The sequence below is a fragment of the Polyodon spathula genome, chromosome 12, assembly GCF_017654505.1.
Source record: "Polyodon spathula isolate WHYD16114869_AA chromosome 12, ASM1765450v1, whole genome shotgun sequence".
NCBI classification, from domain to species: Eukaryota; Metazoa; Chordata; class Actinopteri; order Acipenseriformes; family Polyodontidae; genus Polyodon; species Polyodon spathula.
The window spans coordinates 2406360-2426151 of NC_054545.1; the positions used below are offsets into that span (position 1 = coordinate 2406360).

At 43.4% G+C, this 19792-nt stretch overlaps 1 protein-coding gene across 1 annotated transcript; it reads right to left on the reverse strand.

Moving 5' to 3' along the window:
• Positions 1-13107: 13107 nt before the first annotated feature.
• Positions 13108-18366, reverse strand: LOC121324944 (prostaglandin E2 receptor EP2 subtype-like). Its single transcript, XM_041267156.1, has 2 exons — positions 16899-18366; positions 13108-15364 (listed from the first exon to the last, which is right to left on the reverse strand). The coding sequence occupies exons 1-2, from the start codon at positions 17712-17714 to the stop codon at positions 15071-15073; spliced, it is 1110 nt and encodes a 369-aa protein (XP_041123090.1). The 5' UTR covers positions 17715-18366; the 3' UTR covers positions 13108-15070.
• Between the last annotated feature and the right edge of the window lie 1426 nt (positions 18367-19792).

Genomic DNA, 19792 nt, shown 5'->3' on the forward strand with positions numbered 1-19792 from the left:
CATATGAAATGCTTGGAGGTTGTGGAGAGGTTATGATGAATCATTAGTTTCCTCACATTGAGAGGCAATGTTTATTCTATTGTTCCCTTTCCCACTGAATCTGTAGCTGAGAGGTAGGAGCATTTCTAAGCATGAGTGCAGACGCGGGGATGAGATTTCCCAACTACATTTTTTTTTTTTAGCAGTTGCAGCAAGAGTGAATAATAGAAGACGTAGTTAGGGTTAGCACTTGTGGTTTCCCATGCGTTCTCATTGTTAGTCTGAGTTTTCCAGAGTGTACACTGGTTTGCTGTGTTTATTAATGTGCTTTACCATACATCGCTATTCTTTACAATGCTTGCCTCTGCTTTACCATGCCTCACTATTCTTTACAATGCTTCCCTATGCTTTACCATGCCTCTCTCTTCTTTACAATGCTTCCGTGTGCTTTACCATGCCTCGCTATGCTTTACCATGCCTCTCTCTTCTTTACAATGCTTCCCTATGCTTTACCATGCCTTTCTATTCTTTACAATGCCTCTCTATTCTTTACCATGCTTTCACTGTGCTTCCTAATGCTTTGCTGCACTTTTATTATAGGGAGCTGTTACTCAGGAAGATCCAGACTGCATTCCAGGATTTTAATTATTTTTTTGATTGATTTACATTTTTATAGTGCCTTTAACCAAGGAGCTTGAGACAGGCTGGCAAGTGGATAGAGGCCCAGAAACAGACTGCAGTTCAAAAAAATATACTTTTATTATAAATAAACACAACAATAAAAGTGCACAAGGGCAAAATAACAGATATTTAAATACAAATAAAGCAAAAATCAAAACTCACAAAAATAAAGGTTTCCAGGCTGGGCGATGCCTTCACTGAATTTAGAAAATTTCAAACCACAAACACCACCAACCTGCTTCCTCGACTCCCTCCTCCTAATGGGAAGCAGAGGTCTCCTTTTATGTCAGGTGGCTGGGCACTGATTGATCATTAATTAAGCTAATCATCTAATCAACCAATCAACCCAGGCAGGTAGGGGATTTTAACCCCATCCCTGCCAATCTATATAGGATTGAGCTCTGCTCTGCCACAGAGCTTTACAAATTTTAAACAAAACGGCACAATCAAGAAAAATGTGTGAAGACAGAATGTAAGGTATTGGGCTGCTAATATAAAAGTAGAGAGCCAGAGGCTAGGTCAGGGTCAGGCAAGCAGGGTCATAACAGGAGGTCAGGGGCCAAGGGTATTATTAGGATGGGCTAGGGAGTTAGTGGAAACTACGCAGTGTGGGTGACTGTTTTATGATAAGTGGGAGTCTATTCCAATGAAGGGGAGCAAGAAAGGAAACAGGATTGGGCACAGGGCGAGGATGGGACAGAGAGGGACAATAGGGATTGGGAGCAGAAGGGATGTGGAGGAACATAGTAGGTGATAAATGTGGGGCAAGACCATGGAGAGATTTGTACACAAGGGTAAGGAATTTGAAGGGGCAACGATAATAGACAGGGAGCCTTGTGTAGCTGGAGGAGGAGAGGGCAGGTGTGCTTGCTGACTCAACTGATACAGAGCACATGCTGTGAAGGAATCGTACTGAATGGTAGCACTGAAGCGAGAGCGTTACCTGGGGCCGTCTCGAGTGGCGAGCTATGGTTTTATCTCGTAATACACAGGATTGTAAAAGCCACACTGAATTAGTTCATCATTGCATTTTTACCAGTGTGAACAAGACGAGTGACTTAATTAAATAAATTGGTATGCTGTTTACACAGAAATCTTTGTTACAGGAATCTAAGCTGGCCACAAGGAGAGCATTTACTGTTCTGTTTAAATTACCAGCTAGTAAACCGAGAAGGTTTTTTGCTTTTTCAATACAAGTGAATTACAGGCATGTTCCGGAAGCAGACACACATGCACATGTAGAGGTATTGATTTATTAACAACAGTGACATCGATATGCAAGCTCTCTCGCATCAACTCTACCTCCCAAATACATCATCGATATGCAAGCTATCTCGCATCGACTCTACCTTCCACACACATCATCGATATACGATCTCTCGCATCGACTCTACCTTCCACACACATCATCGATATGCAAGCTCTCTCGCATCGACTCTACCTTCCACACACATCATCGATATGCAAGCTCTCTCGCATCGACTCTACCTTCCAAACACATCATCGATATGCAAGCTCTCTCGCATCAACTCTACCTCCCAAACACATCATCGATATGCAAGCTATCTCGCATCGACTCTACCTTCCACACACATCATCGATATACGATCTCTCGCATCGACTCTACCTTCCACACACATCATCGATATGCAAGCTCTCTCACATCGACTCTACCTTCCACACACATCATCGATATGCAAGCTCTCTCGCATCGACTCTACCTTCCAAACACATCATCGATATGCAAGCTCTCTCGCATCGACTCTACCTCCCAAACACATCATCGATATGCAAGCTCTCTCGCATCGACTCTACCTTCCACACACATCATCGATATGCAAGCTCTCTCGCATCGACTCTACCTTCCAAACACATCATCGATATGCAAGCTCTCTCGCATCGACTCTACCTTCCAAACACACATCATCAATGTGCAAGCTCTCTCGCATCGACTCTACCTTCCAAACACATCATCGATATACGATCTCTCTCGCATCGACTCTACCTTCCACACACATCATCAATATGCAAGCTCTCTCGCATCGACTCTACCTTCCACACACATCATCGATATACAAGCTCTCTCGCATCAACTCTACCTTCCAAACACATCATCGATATACAAGCTCTCTCGCATCAACTCTACCTTCCAAACACATCATCGATATACAAGCTCTCTCGCATCGACTCTACCTTCCACACACATCATCGATATGCAAGCTCTCTCGCATCGACTCTACCTTCCACACACATCATCGATATGCAAGCTCTCTCGCATCGACTCTACCTTCCACACACATCATCAATGTGGAAGCTCTCTTGCATCGACTCTACCTTACAAACACACATCATCAATGTGGAAGCTCTCTCACATCGACTCTACCTTCCACACACATCATCAATGTAGAAGCTCTCTCACATCGACTCTACCTTCCACACACATCATCAATGTGGAAGCTCTCTCGCATCTTCCCCACACATTTCAGAGTGCATGACGTTGATTGAGTGTCAGTACTGGCTGTACAGTCTCTATCACCCCTTTCTCACTCCATTGTTGAAGCCTTACTTACAGAAATATTTTGTGACAGTGGACAGTGTGTGATGACAGCAGCAGAAAGGCTATGCAAATGGAATTTAATAAAAATGAAATGAATAAATTGAATTTGCTATAGAAAATATTGGTGATGGTGATGGCAATGGGGACCAGTGTAGACCAGGTTCAGGTGTAAGGGGAGACAGTACCCCTATTAACAGAAATAAACCTGAAGGTTATTAGGACACAGCAGAGGCTGGGAATGCACTGTGAACATTTTTGTTTCACCTCCAATTCCTTCAGGGTGTTAACTGGATGCTGCCAGTGACTCAGAAACTGAAAAAAGTATCCTGTGTGCTGTGCTGAAACTCCAGCATGCCTCCTGCTTTGTGACTCAGACAGCAGCTAACCGCTATTCACACAGCTACTCACCCAACTCACTTGAGGAGGTGGTTAAATGTCAGTTGTTTGGTTTTTCCCCTTACTGTAATGAATGAGTGTGCTGTATGCTGTACTCATTATAACAGGTTTGTTATCTAAAGGTCGTATTCATTTCCATGCTTGAAACAATCCTTTCAAATGATCAGTCACAGGCAATAAAGTGTGAAGCAGAGCCACCATTAGACTGTGAGCATGGGCCCCTCTCTCCTCCTCCCTCCTGGCCCCTGCGCGCTGGATCCCTTCCACTGCTGCTTTGATTGGAAAACGACTTTCACTTAGAAAAGAAACAAACCGCTTTCAAAATTCACAATGCAAACTAAAGGGCCTAATTATTGCTGTGAACCTGTGAAAAGGTAACGACGGTACCATTATATATGAACTGTTGATGTGGAATTAAAAGCAGTCGTGAACCAGGCTGTGCCACTTCAATTCACATATCTCATGTGCAATCCCTTTATAAGACACTAGAGGCACCGGAGAGCAGAGGGATGAGATAACAAGCTCTCAGGGGAGTGATTGAGTCTGTTGTTGAGTGCTTTATACATCAGACATGCTAATTAAGATCTGCTGTGCTCTCCAAGAATGGTATATCCCTTGTGACTGTTCCTATAAACTGTTGCTTTCAGAATGGACGATTTACTGACCCAGCTGAAGCTGTTCTCTTGAGTGTACAATCCATCCTGGAAACACAATCAAAAGAAAATGTTAGAAATGTCCAGATGGTTCTTTGTTATCTTCATTTCTGCACTTCCAACGCACTAGAACTGTTAAAGATAACGAAACATAAATTTATTTCTGAAAGCACCCAGGATGCTTCATTCAAAATAATGTTTCAAATGAAGATTTTAGAAATCCACTTTCGGAATTTAATATGTAAAAAAAAAAAACATTGACAGGGTGGATATCTTGTCAGAGGATACTGATCCATCATTTACTAGAGTAGGGATTTGGGATTTGCAGAACAGGAAGATGTTTAACATCCAGGAATCGTCAGAAGGATGAACTGGAGATTAGTGCACAGAGCCCTGTAAACCTCAGCCCTCACTGGGCTGGAATCTAACCCAAGCTGCTGGGGTTCTTTTTGGACCTCTGGCTGAATTCTTTAGAAACAAAGTTCACTTTTATCACTCAACAGCAAGGACTGTTTAACATATGAACTTGAACTTCAAAGCAGAGGAACTGACCACAGTGAGAATGACAAGGCCAGTTATTCTGCAGCTCTGAGCTCCAGATCCACAGCGAATGCATTTGGAATGCATTGCCCTGCACCCTGCTTTCACTCACACTCAGCGTTAGGAGTTGCACAGGTCTGCTAGGCATCCTGATTATGTGTTTGACAAAGCAAGCTGATAGTTGGCCAGTCCTGTTTCTAGTAAGTCCTGCAATATTGAGTTTGACTCATCTTTGTTCCCATAATTCTGGTAAATTCAATGTGCTGTCCATGTGTCCCTCATTCCAAGAGGTCACTCATGACAGGCTTCGGGATACATTTCCCCATTGGGGTTTCAGTCCAGGAGGGGAAAAGTTTCCACTACACTGGAAAAAACTAGAAAACTGCACTCAATCCTTTTCTTTTTTTTAGCCTGTGATGTCAGAGGGCAATAATATTAGACTATTAGCCAGTTTCATGAGCAAGGGCACAAATTGTTTTGGTCATGTGACACTGTGTTAGCTAATCGGGCTGCATGTTGCAATCTAACAGTGTGATCAACTCTGCAGTACTATACAAGTCTAAACTACAGTGTACAATACTGGAGCAGGAGCATCAAGTGGAGTGGGCACTGCCTCTTGATCAGTCATACAGCACTGCTGAACTAAGGGGAAAACTAGCTAGAGACAACGATGTGGAAAATAACCATCAAAAGAAATGCTCTTGGATGATTCATAAATCAATTGCTGTGTTGTGCAATTCTAGAAAGTTTGCAGCCCGGTCTGCTGTACCGGGCATTTCACTTTGCTGCTCCTTTCATTGAAACCACAGGAGGGCATGTTAATTCCTACCTGCAGGTTCCGAAAGATCCCACATTCACACTTTAAATGCACAGCCTAGCTCAGCTACAGGCGCTTGGCACCTGGAAAAATTTGCTGAAGCAGCCTTAAAAAAAGTGTAATTTTATAATGTTATTAGAAAGACGTTTCCCATGACAGGTGTATTTGAAATAAACATATCATGCTTGCAGAGGATTAAGTGTTGGTGGCAACAGTTACATTCAGTGACTTTTATGATGTGATTTAATGTTTCCACTGAATTAATATTTTCTGGAAAACGCCAGCACAATTTATTGAATGTTTTCTTTTTTTGTTTGTTTTTAAATGTAAAGCTTCCTACAAGCTCTTTAGTTACTACGATACAAATTTTGTTTCTTATTTTTTCATTAGATTAGAACATTTAAGTTGAGACATAAAACCAATTGTGATTTCAGCTGATGGCACAGCCAGACTCAGGTGGTACAGAGCAAAAGAAAAACATGTTACAATTATACACAGTAACTGAAGCGGATATATTTACACACAGGGTATGTTGTTTGTTAAGTCTAGGTGGGGCTTTCAAGGTTTCTTCGGGTGCTTGAGTAAGAATGAGAAGCTGCCTGGCTCTTTTGAGGCGTGACGCTGCGGCTCTCTGCTCAGCTCCTGGCTTTCCTGAGCTGCACAGCAGGGTGTGACGCTGCGTCTCTCTGCTCAGCTCTCTCTCTCTCTGCAGTAACATTTCCATTTTCTCATCTTCAAGGAGCTCTGCGCCCACTCTGCCTGCTCACACTTGTTTGTGCGAGATTCATGAGAATGTGCACAATCCAGACCCCCCCCACCTTTTCCTGTGATGACTACAGACTTATCCTCTGCTCATAAACTCCACTGATCCGCAACTAACAGCTAACTGCATTGCGTGGAAACATTGCTGCAGATGTGCAGTATGTTGTATACAAGTGCCTGAGAACATATAGTAATCAGCCTTCTTCATTTAACTTGATTATTTGGGAGTGTTTTGGTGAAGCACTGGCCACAGGAGGGCTTCTGTGAGAGAATTCAGTATGAGAGGCACTTATTGGAGCCCATGATCCCACACCATCCACGCTTTTTAAAGAAAGCACATTTTTTTCCACCACGATTTCTGACTTGGTGGTTAGTTATACCAGTGGGTTTATTTTTTCAGTACTATTGGAGACTGGCATTTTGGTAACATCTTGCGCATAGGAAACATTGTAGTGAGCTACAAGTGCAGTGGGACGTCAGGCCAGGAAATGAATCCGCAGCACACAAGGCAACTGCGGGTGAAACTGAGATCTACCGCGCTGCGCTTTTTATTAAACAAAAGATTTTACAAAACAAAAAACGAAACGGTGCCTTGGCCAAAATAAATAGACGAATAAAGCAGAAAGTACGGCGCAGGTGCTTCCAGCACGAGTAGCAATTGTTATCTTTCTTTTATCCACTCACCGAACACCCCACCGCGAGTGAGTGCATCTATCTATACAGCTGTGCCCAGGTTCAATTACTAATGAATCATTCACTTGAATCCCAGCATGTGAACTCATTTGTGCAAGGGAAGTGATTGTGCAATCCCTGTGTCTAAATACAAATATACATTTTAAATCACTCGTGCCACATAGCCCACATTATACCCCATGCACCACTATATCCACAGAAACAATAACACACCACATACAACATGACACACAAAAATAAGAACCGGGGCGGGACCCATGCATTTCTCACAAATGCCAGTTTGGTACGATGACAGTTTGGCATGCAGCATAGCTCTGCCCGTTTTGTAATGTTGTTATGCTTTGACTGGAAATGCCAGTCATTTTTCAGACCCCTTCAAGTCCGTGGCTCCCGTGCTGGGAAAGCATCTGGTTTAGTTTCTTAGTGTGTGAGAAGAGTTTAGAAGACAGAGCACCGTTCAGTCAGAATGCCACAACAGGACGAAGGGCCATGATTCAGAGGCTGTTTGTTTGCTTGTCTAAATCAATGGCAGGATATCATTTCTATTAACAGTTGTGTGAGTTCCAGGAATTCCCTGAAAGGTCCTGTTTGTGTCCCCAGTTTCCTACCTCTGGTCCCTGTGTGTGATTCTGCTTGTCACTGCTGTCTGTTGCTAAATCTGCTCTGAACTCATCGCACCTGAGTAAACCTCACCTGGGTTCAGGGCTGGTGTGAGTTTTTAACTCTGGATTTTAACAGAATGCATTGTGTGCTCTGTACTCGAGACTTTCACAACTTCACTAAACACTGAAGATACTGTGATATTAAACTAGTAAACATTAGGAACATGTGGATTAGATGAACGCAGGGATGTCCAATCACAGCCCTGGAGGGCTGTTCTGCTCCAGGTTTAACAGGTACAGTGAGATAATGAACTACATCAGGGTCCGGATTCAGGTTTAATTAAACAGTGTAGAACAGGGTTGGAACAAAGAGCAGCAGTGGAAAGCTCGACTCTGGCCCACCCCCTGAGTGAAGCATCCCTAATTTGTTAATAACATTTAAATGACAACATGTAAAAAGCTCCAGGTTTGCTCTGCTCTTAATCGGAATAGGAAATACAGTATTGCATCCTGGATTTTATCTTGTTGAAATAACAACTTAAACAAAACACAGAGCTGTTGGTTCTGCTGCCCGGATCCAATCTGACACTGAATCAGGAAATGGGATGTTGATACTGCTGCCGTGCCATCGTTATCAATGGCACAGTGCCACATGCTGAGTACTGCTGCCTCCAGCACCTTCTACTGGAACGGGAATGCGTGTGGCGAGGCGGAAGTCAGACACACGTTTCAAATGATGCTTCTGTTACCTGTTAACCTTTGACATTAAACAAGATTTTCAACTCACATCGCAATGCATTCTGGTACGTTTTACCTGTCTCAGGTACCTTTCATGGCAGGACTACACTTCCCAGAAAGCATTGGGGTATGTGCGTTGAAAAGCCTGAACTGTTCTGCCCTGTCCCGGTGTTCGTGGAATCCTGTGATAACCCAAAGTAAACCCTCATCCCAGAATGAACTCTGATCTCGCAAGTCTTGTGATTCATGGTGCTGCTTCTTTCCTCACTCATCAGCCTGTGATTTCTAGTATCTGACAAACTCCCTGCTGACTTCCGTGCTGCGTGTGTTGGTCAGCATGCCAAGAAGACACCGCAAAGAAAGTGTTTACAAAGGCAGGCTGTAACACTCTCTATCACGCTGTTGATGTTGAAACAATCACAATATACTCTGCAGCACTCCTAACATCCTGCAAGCATTTCAATTACAACGTCTGCCCTGGGAAATGTGCATCTGTTTTTATAACTTAGCTTGTTTTACTGAATGAGTTCATCATCGTCTGGTGAATTGAGGTTCTTGAGAGCCGATTCTGGGGGTGAAATGTTGAAATGTTATCCAGTTGTAAACTGAGACCAAGTGTTAAATCATTTCATAACAGCAGTAAAACTGCACAGCAGCAATTAGGTGATAATACAGTCCACTAAAATGACTGGCTTGTCCTGTAGCCTGACTGAGTTTTGCTACTCACTAGCTGCTGTGGTGGTAGTGCATGCAGAGTGCACTGTAGTTAGTAAGTAGGCCTATTTAAGAAGGACTGCACTTAACAACCCCATTACTGCAGTAGATATAGACCCCGCAGGCAGCTTTATTAACAACAGTCTAGAATCGTTTCATGTATATCAAACTGTTTTAATAATAAAGAGACCATACATTCTCCAGTAAGACCAGCCCATTCTAATTTGTTGTACCTGTTCCTTTTTTGACAATAATTCTAAATAATGACCAGCAGTAATCACAGCAATTTGGTGGTGGAGTGCCTTCTCCTGATCGTTAGCAGCATCGCGCCTGCAGAGGGACTCCAGGACGAATAGCACCCTGACCTGCCCGCCGAGGTCTAACCAGCAGGAGCGCAGACATGATCTGTGCAAGTTCATGCTCAGCTCACCTTGAAGTGAAGTGTGAAACATGTTGAGGCATGGTGCTTCATATGAGGATTGCAACTTATACTGCATTATAAGGAATGGTGTTACTAGTGAAAACGAACAGGAGATGAATGCTGATAGCTGTGTGTTTAGGAGGCACGCGAATTCAAATGGCTTGACCCGCCTATCAGCTAGCTCGTCTGATAAAACCACGGATAGCGGCCACAAGAAACGTTGAGACCACATTCTCAAAGCTGCTTACTTCCAGGTTGCCGTCGGCACATTTTTTTTTTTTTTTTTAAGAAGGAAAAAAACTTGTGTTACAATTTTAAACTAATTACGAAGAGAAAGGAAAGCCTACCAACAAGCTCCAAACTGATATGTCTGGGTTGTGTGTTTCTGGTTTGGTAACTTTTATTCGGTGTCTTCCAGAATCTAGCCCCGTTGTGTCTCCTTTGCCCTTTGAAGATATTTTCTGATGCAGTCTGCTCTTTAGAGGTGCCACCAAACTGCAGCGATACAATCAACCCTGCCTAGAAGAACAGTCCACATCAAACCAAAAGCCAGACTGCACTGGGTTTTACAGGGATGAGCTTCCTTATTTTATTTACCACCACTGCTCCCTCTTACACTGTGTTTTGCCAGCGTGTCTACAGCACTAAACGGGTGTGATCACATGGCCGTTGTTCTTGAGAGACTGGTCAGATGATGTCTGTGTTGGCAATGCTGATCCATTAAATGAAGGACACCAGCCTGGATTACTAAGTATGGGGCCAGCATAATTATTGATTTAATTAAGCCACAAAGTACACACAGGCCATAAAGGAATACAATAATGAAGGGAAGAGGAGAGCACAGAAAGCAGACAGAAATGAGCTGGATAATAGCTTGTAATCATTGCTAATGAGAGGCTGCAGGGAAGTTGTTTCAATCCCAGCACCCCAGTAAGCTCCGTGGTTTTATTGGCTGGATTCGTTTTTAGCTTTGGTTCTGACTCATGGCACTTAAGCAGTGAATTACTAATAAAAACCCAAACTCTTCTTCACCTCTGAGAGCCAGGTATACACCTACACAGTGCTCTGGGAAATCACAGCACTCGCCAGCCCTGGTGCATGATGGTCAGGGCTGCTGGGTTAGTGTTCTGTAGCTGCTCATACTGGGTTTGGTGCATTGGAAAGGCCTTAACTTTGAAGTTCTAAACTTGACTTTTTATTGTCCATTGCCCTGCATGTATCTATTTGATGCAAACCTTGTCTGGGACGTTGTTTACCTGTCCAGGGAATGTGTGGTGTGTTTCAGACTCTACAATCCAGGGTTAAGCAGAAGGTGGAGGAAGAAAAACACCGTTGACAACAGCAGCCTGACAAGCTCAAAATAGATGTTTTACCTGCTTTCGTATCTGACTGCTGCCTGCTTTCCTGTGGATCCCGAATCCTCTTCCATCAGTCTTCTGTCTTGACAGCTGCATCCTCTTTGCATGGATCAGTTTTCACGTGACCAGTGGGTTAAGAGTTGGGTCAGGTCAGCGCAATACACAACCATTTAGTGGTGATTAACAAAGGGGTTTCCTTTTCCAATGTCAACCAAACTCCCATTGATATAGTTTAAGTGCTCCATCCTGGCAACTTCTTATTATACAGAGGGCATTTGCATTCTGTGTCTGTGGCTTATTCTACGTTGAACTTTTATAAGGGTAGAGACAAGCAAGTGTAATTTATATACGGCTAGTTTCACAGACCCCAGTTAGCACTATTTTTGAAGTAAGGCCGTCCACGATTAGTGATAATCACAGTGTGAAACTAGCCCTGATGGAGTCCAGCCTGCAGCTGAGAAGCTGGGGCTGCATTCAGGAAGATATCTTAGCTAAGGATGATGGAGTTGTTAAGCACAATGACAGTAACACACACAAGTGAGTGAGTCGCTATTCATTTACTTAGATTTCTGCAGTGTTGAGCAGATTAAAAAAACAATGTGAATCAGTGCATTTTAATCATGTGGCAGTTACAAAATGAAATGACATTCCCTGGACAGCCATACAAAATACGCAATACAAAGACATATCAGTCATTCGATTCTAGAGCATACCAGCAATTTAACAGCAACACAACTCTATGTCATGGATTTAAAAAGAGCTATAAACAGCATTGTGTCCGGCAGGCACTTTGCTGATGTGTGTATTGGTCCCCTCTCGGGTGCAATTCTCTGTTGAGATAGTTTGATTTAGCTCTGCATCAGGGTGCGGTTTGGTAATGCTGTTTTCTGTACCAGGAAAGAATGATTTATTTTTGCTGCACCCTTACTGAGCAGGGATGAGGTTCTCAGCTCTGTAGATCAATGCCATGCTTGCAGCAATGGTACATTTCAAATGTGCCTGTCCTCAGTATACAACATAGTGCTAGAACACCAGGCGATGCTGCACTTGCAGGTCTGCTTGTCTTGCACTTTAAAGACATGTGCAACACTTTGGCTGGGATTTTTCTTTTGAACCATTTTTTTCACGGCCCAGGACAAAACCCTATCCTGTTTTGCACATCAAGATATTGTTATAATAATATTAAGAACAACTTGGACACACTTACTGAACTCTGTCCCACAGATTCCATGACAGGAAGTGGAACATGTATTGAGGTGAAAAGGGAAGGGGAGTAAAAGTGTTCTGAAGTGCACAGATTGCTTGTTACTGACAAAAACAACAACAACAGTCCATGTAACCCTTTGTTGCCCTGCCTCCAGCACACCGGACACGCTATTAAGAGTGTGTGTGTTCTCTCTGTTAAGAGGATCAGACAGTGTGTGTGTTCTCTCTGTTAAGAGGATCAGACAGTGTGTGTGTTCATTCTGTTAAGAGGATCAGACAGTGTGTGTGTTCTCTCTGTTAAGAGGATCAGACAGTGTGTGTGTTCACTCTGTTAAGAGGATCAGACAGTGTGTGTGTTCACTCTGTTAAGAGGATCAGACAGTGTGTGTGTTCACTCTGTTAAGAGGATCAGACAGTGTGTGTGTTCACTCTGTTAAGAGGATCAGACAGTGTGTGTGTTCACTCTGTTAAGAGGATCAGACAGTGTGTGTGTGTTAAGAGGATCAGTGTGTGTGTTCACTCTGTTAAGAGGATCAGACAGTGTGTGTGTTCACTCTGTTAAGAGGATCAGACAGTGTGTGTGTTCACTCTGTTAAGAGGATCAGACAGTGTGTGTGTTCACTCTGTTAAGAGGATCAGACAGTGTGTGTGTTCACTCTGTTAAGAGGATCAGACAGTGTGTGTGTTCACTCTGTTAAGAGGATCAGACAGTGTGTGTGTTCACTCTGTTAAGAGGATCAGACAGTGTGTGTGTTCACTCTGTTAAGAGGATCAGACAGTGTGTGTGTTCACTCTGTTAAGAGGATCAGACAGTGTGTGTGTTCACTCTGTTAAGAGGATCAGACAGTGTGTTTGTTCACTCTATTAAGAGGATCTGACAGTGTGTGTGTGTGTGTTTGTTTGTTTGTTTTTAAATTGCAGATAGTAATTATTTCTTGAATTCTTTTCATTATCTTTTTTTAACGTTATAACAACCTTGGACAAATAAGATGAAAAAAAAAGGCTTTATTTAGGGTTCGACCTCATTTGAACCCTTTTTGCTGCTGTAGGTCAGCGGCATGCAACAGCTCTCCCATTGAGATACACTGACACCCACGCTCCCCAACCTGGGCAACTAACCTCTTAAAACAAGAAGCCGGGATACAATCAATTATTACAAGAAATGCTTGCAGTGTTTGGTGTGCAGCATTAGGCAGAAATAACACTGTACAGGACAGGTTTTGCACTGGCACTGAAGGTTACACTTGCAGTATATGTACTAATGTACTAGTATTGGTCAGCCGCAATACTAACTCAGGGATGGAAACCAGACTCCTATTGCATAGCAGTGTCACCCATTCCAGGTTTTACTATGAGCTTGATTAGCCACAGTGTATAGGTAACAACTCAGGTGTGTCTTATTAAACTCATAAAACCAGGAACGATCAAACTACTACGCAATGAGAGTCTTATCGCCATCCCTGTAATCCACCAGTCTATCTCATTCAATCAACAAGAGACATCGCTGCTCTGAGCGGCAGGGGGCCCATCTCTTTCCGAGGGCTCATCTTCCTACTCAGTGCTGTTTTTTTTTCCCCTGTACACCAAATAAACAGAACCTGGCAGAGTAATGTTTATGGAAAAAAAATGTTCCTTGCTTTTCCATTCCAGTGGTCTGAGGAGAAGCGTTTCGTGTTTGTAGGGGTGGCGGGGAATTCAGTTCCTCTGTGACGCAGGCTGTAGTAAAACGCCTCCCTTTTCTTTCTTCCACCTCAGTGATAATCAGCAGAATCAGTGTGTTATATCTCCTTGCTTTTCCATTCCAGTGGTCTGAGGAGAAGCGTTTCGTGTTTGTAGGGGTGGCGGGGAATTCAGTTCCTCTGTGACGCAGGCTGTAGTAAAACGCCTCCCTTTTCTTTCTTCCACCTCAGTGATAATCAGCAGAATCAGTGTGTTATATCTCCTTGCTTTGGATACTGCTCCTAATAGTTCTCCATGTACATGTCGTCAAGACCGCTGTGAACTGATAGAGATGCCAGGGATGCTCATTGTGTGAAAGAGGTCTCTGTGTCTCAGCTATGCTGGTGCCCCTATCTGATCTCCAGTAGTACATCTATGGGTCACAGTGGAACAGTCTGTGCACCTTGTTCTTATTCAAGTCCTGTCAGGAACAAGTGGCATCCATTTCCAATTCTATCCTAATCATTCTAGAATTATCGATCCATACTTCAATAAAAGGTAACCTATACTTGCAAGGACCCATTCCATCAGCTAAAAAGTTATTGAAAAACGCAGCTATTTAGGTCGTCATAATAAGACATAGATTACGCTGGCATTTCCCTGTTGCAGTGAGGAGCTGGAGTGATACTTCCATCCCTTCTCACTGGAAGGGGGGCTCGTGCTGTGAACCAATGCAATCTCAGACGCTGCTCTTCAGTCCTCATTAGCTGATTGGCTCATAGTGAGGATGCATACTGGCCTCCGAGATGTTGGGATGCTCCCCAAGTTTGTTATGTAACTCTGGCCAGGCAGGAAGGGGGGGAATTTGGTTCACTTTGCTTGGAAGGAAAGACTTTTTTTTGTCTGTGACTTCTTTATACACCCCCCCCCCCATATGTCCAGATGATGGACATTCCCAAAGCCCTTTGCTCCATGAGCATGATTTTCTTCTGTAGAATAGAAACACTTCTTGAGTTACGAAGCCTAAGGAATCCAAGGGAATGCTTCGGCATTCTTGAGTTATCTCTGTAACGTAAACTAGCAATTTTTGCTTTGTCTACATTCCTGCTGTTAGAGCCTGTAGGTTTGATAGATCTGGCTTTGGTCCCTCGGAATACAGTATACTGTGCGTGCCTGATGCCATTGCCGACTGCTGGTGTTTATCCCTGAGTTTACCTGAACAGCACTGGCCTGTCAATAACCATATACAAGTGTAGTAGCAACTTTATAAACAAGACAAGAATAACCCTGAAACTTAAACAGCTGGGTTCTGGTTGTCTGGGGCAGAGGCCCCCTTCCAAGGCGTCTTGCTGCTCAGTTCCAGCTGGTTTTGTTTCTTGCTCTGCAGGATGACCGAGGCCTGCACCCCTTCCTGTTTTCTGGAGGTCGGGGACCTGCGGAGCATGTTGATGAAGACCCGCCAGGTCGAAGGGCTGAGAATGATGAACACCCAGGGGTTAATGATGGAGTTAAAGGACAGAAACCGGAGTGCCCTCAGGTCCATTTCATGATTCTCGGCTGGGTAAAAGTGGTGGATGTACGCTTGTATCTGAAAAAGAAAAAAAAAACAAAGGGGTGTTTAGCTAATTGAAGTGCAAAGTAAAGCATGTTTGGGCAAACCAGGGCTGTTAACTTTTTTAAATAAGAGGACAAAGCTTTAACTCCTGAGGAGTTACTTAAACGACTCCTGGTTTTGTTTTTTTCTCTTGATGGAGTAAAAAAAAAAAAGGTTTGTTGATAAAGAAGCCAGCAACAGAGAGGAAGTGTGTTGGGAAGATCAAACCGTATGAAATCAGCTCTGTGAAACCCTTACACGTTCGTCATGCGGGAATACAGTGTGCAAAAGTGTAGCAAAGCACAGCAAAAGCATGGTGTAGTACATAGTTAACCAGTGCAAAGAGTAAAGCAAGCATGGAGCAAGAGTCTGTACTATGAGAGTAGACCGGGAAGTGCTGATGGCGCCGGGATGCTAAACACTTCCAAGGTCTTCCCAGCAACTCCTCCTTGACACGGATCAATTCCACAAACACACACCGAAATCCTGCCAATCACCTCCTTGCTTTCATCACATTGTGGCTCATGAAGCTGTTTCGCAGTTCTTTCCTCTGAGTCTGACGCGATTAGCCTATTTAAACCATGTGGGAGTTCTCCATTCTTTTTTGCTGTCTAGAAAGCGTACAAATGCCACGCCTACGCGCTTCACAGAACGCTTGTTAATAATTCATCAGTTTCACTGAAACTGTGTTAGGACAGGCAGTGTTTGCACAACCAAGCAGATGAGCCACAAAAAACGAGCGCCGCCACTCAACTGGAAAATCCGAGTTTTTCAGTCCAAACCCCCTCCCACAGCCGCAAACCAGTCCTATTAAGCTGCTGGATTGCTTTTTCTGGAGAGCAAAACACACATACATATTAGTATTGCTGGGAACCTTAATTATGATGTCTATTACATTTAACTCCAACCCTTAGAGATTCCGCTACAGGTTGAAATAGGGGAAGCAGTTTAGTACTGTTAGTTTAGTTTATATAGGCAAACCTGTTTTGGGTATTGGCAGGCACACGCACACATATCTTTGCAAATTTACTGTGCCGACAAAATGGTATTAACTCGGCATATGCAAATATTTCAAACAAAACACACAGCTAAAGACAAACTGCTGCCTCGTAGTATCTTTGCTGCAGGGAGACTGTGGCTAAAACGTTTGTCATGGAATGTGTTGAGGCTTGTTTCATATTTCTAAATATTAAAATACTGCTACTCTGCATGACTGATAGCAAGTCTCACTGACTCTCATAAGCTGGATGGTCTGTTGGACAATTAGCAATGTTTCTGCTGCTGTGGGAAAAAAAACTAAACCCCTGAGCAAGGAAACAAACTGGGAGGTACTGCACCACATCCATCCATCCATTCACCCATCCATCCATCCATCCACCACATCCATCCATCCATACATACATACATAAAACACTATGATGAGCAGCAAGGGAAAGTCAGAGCCAAACCTCACCATCTGGCAATGTTTCAAATACACCCCACGTTAAGCTTCTAAAGGGGTCAAGTACCCCAAGCAGTAACTACTTACAGTGAAGGGCAACGAACAAATCATGAAACAGGCTGTCATGAAGGCCAGCAGGATCACATGTTGCACTTCTTCGGTGAGGGAGACCGCGGCGCCCCTGTCTGTCCTGCCCCGGGGGATAGCGGAACCGCGGCGGCGCTTGTGTCTTCTGTGCATGAATATTAGATTAACCATGACCAAGACGTTACACAGGAGGATGGAGAAGATGATTACGAGCATGACGTTGCCGAAGACGAACGAATAGACCTTGTTGGTCCGGGTGTGGGCGTTCATGTCGATGAAACTCCAGGTCCCTGGGCAGTACTGCACGTACTCTCCGAAACCCATGATGGCTAGCAAGCAGAAGAGCAGGCAGGTCGCGTATGTGACCGGGATGGTTATGTATCCGAAGCGCTTGGTGATGTGTCTCTGGTAAAAGTAAGGGCACCCAATGGAAAGTAACCGTTCCACGGCCATGGCGAACAGCATGAGCATGGTGGACAGGGTGAAAAACGTCATGGTGAAAGCGAAATATTTACACAGCGCCCCGCATTCTAGGTCTTGGTTAACGAGGGTCTGGTTGAGGCTGTAAGAGGCCAGCACCACCGGGCTGATGAGGCAGGTCCCGAGGAGGTCCATCAGCACCAGGCAGGTCACCAGGATGTGGAACAGGTACACCCGGTGTTTGTGTTTCCTCTTCCTCTGTGGGATTCGCAGAAGGCAGAGGGCGATCACATTGCCCACCACCCCAGCCGTGAACATCGCAGCGCTGGTGACCGGACTGTACCCCCCCGACACTGACGTGCTGTTGTGGCAGTAATTGAGGTTCCCTTCTGTCATTTCTAGTATTACAGCAGGCTATTAGTCTTGTAACACAAACAAACAAACAAACAAACACGCGTTGTTTAACCTTGTTGTAATATCTGACTTCTTCGCTGTAACTGTCCTCTTTTTAATATAATTGCGTAATGAACAGTAAAAAATATAAAGTTCTGAGCAGTTAACTTTTCTTTGTGAGTACAACGAGATGCTGGCAATCCTTTTCCTTACGACTGCCACGAATACCCCGATTAATTCCTCAGCAAGCGAAAGTGAACCCCATACTCAAGATATCAGGTCTTATCAATACCCGGTCCTGTGCCTGTCTCTACGTGGGGGTTACAAACAGACCCCTCGCTGCTGAATGTTGAAACCACGAAGATATAAAATCCAAAGATTTCTGTCCAGCTTCTTGAACTAGATCTCTATCTCTCTCTTTTTTCTTTTTTTGCTTTTTTTTTTTAGTAACAACAATAATCCAGGTTTTTAACTCCGTAAATCAGTCGTCCCGGCGATCTTGATTCAAAGACGTAGTGGCAACTTCATAAAATAAATTAAAACAATTAAATGAAAAAGTTATTTCCGAGCACCGGCGCAACTTTCAAGGCAAGAGAATGAGAGCCATGTGTTCCTGTGAGGAGACAGTCCGACCTGAACGATTTCTCCTACCGCAAAAATGGGATGACGTCACACGGCTGCCGCCACCCCCTTCCCCAAAACAGAGAGAGAGAGAGAGAGAGAGAGAGAGAGAGAGAGAGAGAGAGAGAGAGAGAGAGAGAGAGAGAGAGAGAGAGAGAGAGAGAGAGAGAGAGATGCTGATTGGGTTGTACTGTGTCTGTAGAGTGACCTGGTCTGCAGTTTATTGCATTAATACTCTTCTATCTTCCAGACTGTTTTAATAATTACCAGGTGATCTGCCCAGGAGTAGGTCCTCGTTGCCTCCCATTATATTGTGGCATTGGTTTCATTGTGGTGGTAATAAGGGAATGGTGACACAGACTGGAGAATACTGGTAAACGATACACACCTTAACCAGGTCCCAAGTTAAACTTTACATGGAAAATAATCCATGTAGGAAACAGCACTCAGGCGGGGAGGAGGGGTTAAATGCAATGAATCATGCATTAATAATGGGTTCATCAAACAGACAGACTATAACAAACGCTCCTCCACATTCCCCGTGTTTATTGCTAGTCCTGGTATTTATTTTTTCCTGCAATGCTTTTTCCCAGCTCAAAGGTCAGTGGAGTCAGGTTTTGGTCCGTGTTTCCCAGTCGTAAAGGTAAAATCCACATTTGAGTCTGCACTGCACCGCTCCCCAGATCTCTTAAACAAACACCACCCACGTGTTGCGCCCGGCCGCCGCAGTCCTCCAGCAGTACAATCACCCTGCTCAGACATGCATGTCCGGAGCTGTCACAGTGTAACGCAGTAAACTAATATGCTTTTTTAAAGGATTTGAAATACTATAAATCAGGCGATGCGTCTGCGAGTTAAAGACCGTGGCTCAGAGGGGGTGTACTATTTCATGGGGTTCACTTTATCATGTTACAACGGTTCTGGGTAGCATATTCATGCTTTCCTAAATATAGTTAATAGCAATATTGGCCGTATTTGATACTTGTACAAAGTTATAACATAATTTATTAGAATTTACAGAAAATGGTAGCTCACGTTTATGGGCGTGTATTGATAGGGAGGAAGTCATCCTGAGCCCTACCTCGGCTTGCCATGAGTTTAAAAAAAAAAAAAAAAATCCAGATTTAGCTTAAATCTTGTATCTTTTCCCCAGATTTATAAATGTTGTGAAAATAAATAAATATTTTTTTTAAATACAAACTTCAGATTTATCTGGCCAGTTAAATATTTAGCTGTTAAATCTTGTAATTAGATGTATAAATTATACCTGAATGTACACATTTAAAAAAAAAAAAAAAAAAGTATTTTCACAACATTTATAAGTCTGGGAAAAGATACAAGATTTAAGCTAAATCTGGAAAAAAAAAGACATTAAAATATTAATGTTTTTTTTTTTTTTTGCACATGGCACCCCATACTTTTAACTGCTTAATTAAAGAGAATGTTTATAAAGACTACTT